This window comes from Penaeus monodon, chromosome 36 (assembly GCF_015228065.2).
Source record: "Penaeus monodon isolate SGIC_2016 chromosome 36, NSTDA_Pmon_1, whole genome shotgun sequence".
NCBI lineage: Eukaryota > Metazoa > Arthropoda > Malacostraca > Decapoda > Penaeidae > Penaeus > Penaeus monodon.
The window spans coordinates 1,025,044-1,029,363 of record NC_051421.1 but is presented as its reverse complement, the minus strand read 5'-3'; the positions used below and the strand labels follow the sequence as shown (position 1 = coordinate 1,029,363).

Sequence of the window (4,320 nt, the reverse complement as noted above, 5' to 3'; positions counted from 1 at the left end):
AGAGATAAACGACTACAACAAAGAAGAATTACTACAGTCCCTATCACAGAATGTGTTAGATATGCTGCATGGAACAGAGCTTGGATTATCGGTTAACCTTCCAGTCCACTAACCATGTATTTATCCTCTGTTAAAGTATCTATTTTCAGATATCTTAGTTCAGTTCATTACTAGATAGTGTACTTTATGAAATTCACTCCTAAAGTCTGTTTCAGGCAGCACTGATCTGAACCTGTAGGGAAGCAAATTCTTGAGGAAGAGAAGGTGTTCCAAGCAAAACTTCAGCACTGGTCGTGTGAAGTTTATATATATATATATATATATATATATATATATATATACATATTAATTATATATAATATATATATATAATTTTATATATATATATATAATATAATATATATTAATATAATTATATATATATAATATATATATATTATATATATATATATATATATATTATATATATATATATATTATATTTTTATATTATAATATATATATAAATATATATATAATATAATATATATATATATATATATAATTATATATATATATTATAAATTTAATTATATATATATAAATTTAATTATATATATATATATATATATAATATATATATATATAATATATATATATATATATATATATATATATTTATATATATTATATATAATATATATATATATAATTAATTAATAATATATTATATATATATATATTATATATATAATAATATATATATATATATAATATAAATATATAATATATATATATTATATTATATATATATATATATAGATTATATATATTAATATATATATATTTATATATATATAATATATAATATATATATATATATATTATATATAATATATTATAATATATATATATATATATATATATTTATAATATTATTATATTATATATATATATATATATATATATTAATATATATTATATATATATAACTTTAAGTATATATTTATTATCAAAATTCTCTCAGTTCACATCTTCAGTAATGTTGAAATAATGTGTTGGCAGTGATCTTAGGAGTACATGTCTTAAAAGAAAAAAAATTATAGAATAAATTCCCAAAGTGCTAACATTACATATTTATTCAAGTTTCTATACAGCATTGATTTTAAGCTATACAAAGGCCTTTAACCACAACAAGTCTGCCAATTACAGCACAGAAAAAGGATCAAGAGCCCAAGTTGCTGCACACAAGATGAAGGACTGATGGTAAGTTGATTTCTTGAAATTAAGAAAATCTTGTACATGGCTCACAATCAGAATCACAAAAAGACTGGATACCAGTTTTTCATAGGAAAAAAATCACTGTCATGATTCTGTGGGTTGGTAGTTATCCAACATAATGTTTTGAATTAATCATACATCATGATTCTTCCATGCTCCTATGGTAAAACTGCTAGAGTAGCTAAAAATTACTATATGAAATGAATTATTACCTTTCTATACATAAGGTAAACTTCAGATAAAATTATTCTAAAATATTAGTTTTCTTTTCAATTTATTACCTCCACTTTACCAACAACAATTATGCATTATATTTGTGCCCAGTCAAAAGCTATTTGGTGCAACACAGGTCAACATGAAGAGCAAAACTACTGGTTGTAAAGTTTAATACAAAGACAAAAAATTATAGTGAAACAATTATGTATGTAATGGATTTTATTACCCAGCAATCTTACTAAGAATCACTTTGTCTTTGGCTGGCTGGGAAAGCATCCAGAGTTGTAGACAGGTAGATAGGTAATGGATAAAGATAATGTAAGGGAAAAGGTGTTATGAAGGCAAGATGCTAAAACTGACCAGACAAAACTAGGCCCAGGTTGCAGGTTACCATCGCAAATATATTTGGTTCTAATTCCCTGTATTACAATTTTTATCTCCTTTGTAATGCAGGTTAATAGCTCTTCACTAAAACCATCTTACTGTCCAAAACTTTCACAAATTGAGTTGTTTTTTTTATGAATTCAATAAAGTAAAAAATTAAAGGATTATAACCAAGCTTAAAAATATGTAATCTTAAAATACCCCTATAATCTACATTTTGAATACCACCTCAACATTTATATATAGACATATCATAAGTGCCTAAATCTGAAGCAGCATGCGATGGCATCATGCAACAATTATCCAGGCCTGAACTCAATACTCGTCGTCATCATCGTAATTTCTTGCGAACCGCATAAATGAAGGAAGAAGGGGGTAGCCAACAGTGCAGTTCGGGACTTTATGACCCATGCGCTCCTCACGGTCTGAAAAACACATAAGCTAAGATTACTATAAAATTATAGCATGGCAATACTGATGGGCAAACAGGCCAATGGGGTTTCATATTATATTCCATCATAAACAGGAATGTTTTTAAGAACATTATGATTTATGTAAATCAATACCTAGTAATTTCTTTACTACCTAGGAGAACACAAATAAATGAGAAGGACAGTCAGAAGGTCAAACCAAACAAGCACAGTCCAAGAGAATGTGCAAGGGAGGAAAGGGCAACAGATACAAACTAATGAGGAAGGTGACCAGTGCTGTTGCCTTGGTGACGTGTGTAATTTATCTGTTGCTTTGGTGATATGTCACATTTATCAGTGACTCATTAAGTCAAAAAATAAAAATAAATAAATAAATAAAATAGAAGGAGATATATGAAATCATGGAAGTACAAGACTTTTATCTTGGCCAATAAATTATAAATCACATACAAATATAGAGTGATTCCATTTATCCATATATCTGCAAATTAAATAATTTACCATTACATTCAATTAGACAGAAAATAACTTGTGAAGCATATACAGTGAGAATGTAATGATAGCCTGCATTCCCTCCACATTATATATATATATATATATATATATATATATATATATATATATTTATATATATAATATATATTATATATGTTAAAATATTGTTTTATATATATGTATTATATTAGATATAGAAATATAGATAATATATGTATATAATATGTATTGTATATATATGTATATTATTTACAACACACCACACACAACAACACACACACACCAACACCATATGTGTGGTGTTGTTGTGGTTGTGTGTGTGTGTGTGTGTGTGTGTGTGGTGTGGTGTGTGGGGTGGTGTGGTGTATATTAAACATAAAATATAAAATATATATTTTAATATATATTATTAATATAATATATTATAATATATATGTGATATATGTATTTTTATATTATAATAGGTCTATAATAGTATTACAAAATATATAATTGTAAAAAAAAACATAAACATAACATAAATAAAAATATATATAATAGAAAATATATATAAAATATATATATTATATTTAATATAAATGTATACACTAAATTTTCTTTTTTTCTCTTTTCTTTCTTTCTCTTTTTTTTGTCAGGATATTCCTCCCCCTACCTCATTTCTTTTCTGTTTCAGCATATTTTTTTTATATATGATATATTAATATATAATTATTTATATATTATAATATATAATTTTAAAATTACAATAGGTGTATATAAATATATATATATATATATTATTATTATATATAACATATATGTGTATATTAAATATATATTATTATATTTAATAATATATAATATATAATATATAATAAAATACATATAGGGGGATATATATAAAATAATATAAAATAAAATATATAATATAATATAATATATATGGGGTGTGTGGGTATTTTAAAAACATAAAATTATAAAATATAATTATATAAAATATATATATATTTTAATATATATATATATATATATATGTATATTTTATGTATTTTTTAATGTAATAGGGGTTCTATAATATGTATATCAAATAATAATTGTATTACATAAACAAAAAAAAATTAAAATAATATATATTAATTAATATATATAATATAATATAATATATATGAAAACACATAAATTTTTCTTTTTTTTCTCTTTTTTTTTTTTTCTCTTTTTTTTTGTCAGATATTCCCCCCTACCTCATTTTTTTTTCTGTTTCGCTAATCTTTTTTATATATAAAATTATTAAATATTTATATATAATAAAAATTTTTTAAAATATAATTTAAAATATATACATATATATAAAATTATTATACTTTATAATATATATATATATATACAAAGTTAATAATGTATTTATAATATATATATATATATATATATATATACACATAATGTGTATATTATATATATATTATTATATATATATATATATATAAATATATATATATATACATATATGTGTGGTATATATATATATGTGTATAATATATAAAATTTTTAAATATAT

General features: G+C 21.7%; 1 protein-coding gene across 1 annotated transcript; it reads right to left on the bottom strand.

Moving 5' to 3' along the window:
* Positions 1-1,100: 1,100 nt before the first annotated feature.
* LOC119595655 (tropomodulin-1-like) lies at positions 1,101-2,285 on the bottom strand (the record flags this gene model as incomplete). The annotated part of the gene is given in 1 exon segment (XM_037944762.1): positions 1,101-2,285. A coding segment is annotated over 1 exon segment (110 nt), but the record flags the coding sequence as incomplete, so codon positions are not given.
* Positions 2,286-4,320: the final 2,035 nt, after the last annotated feature.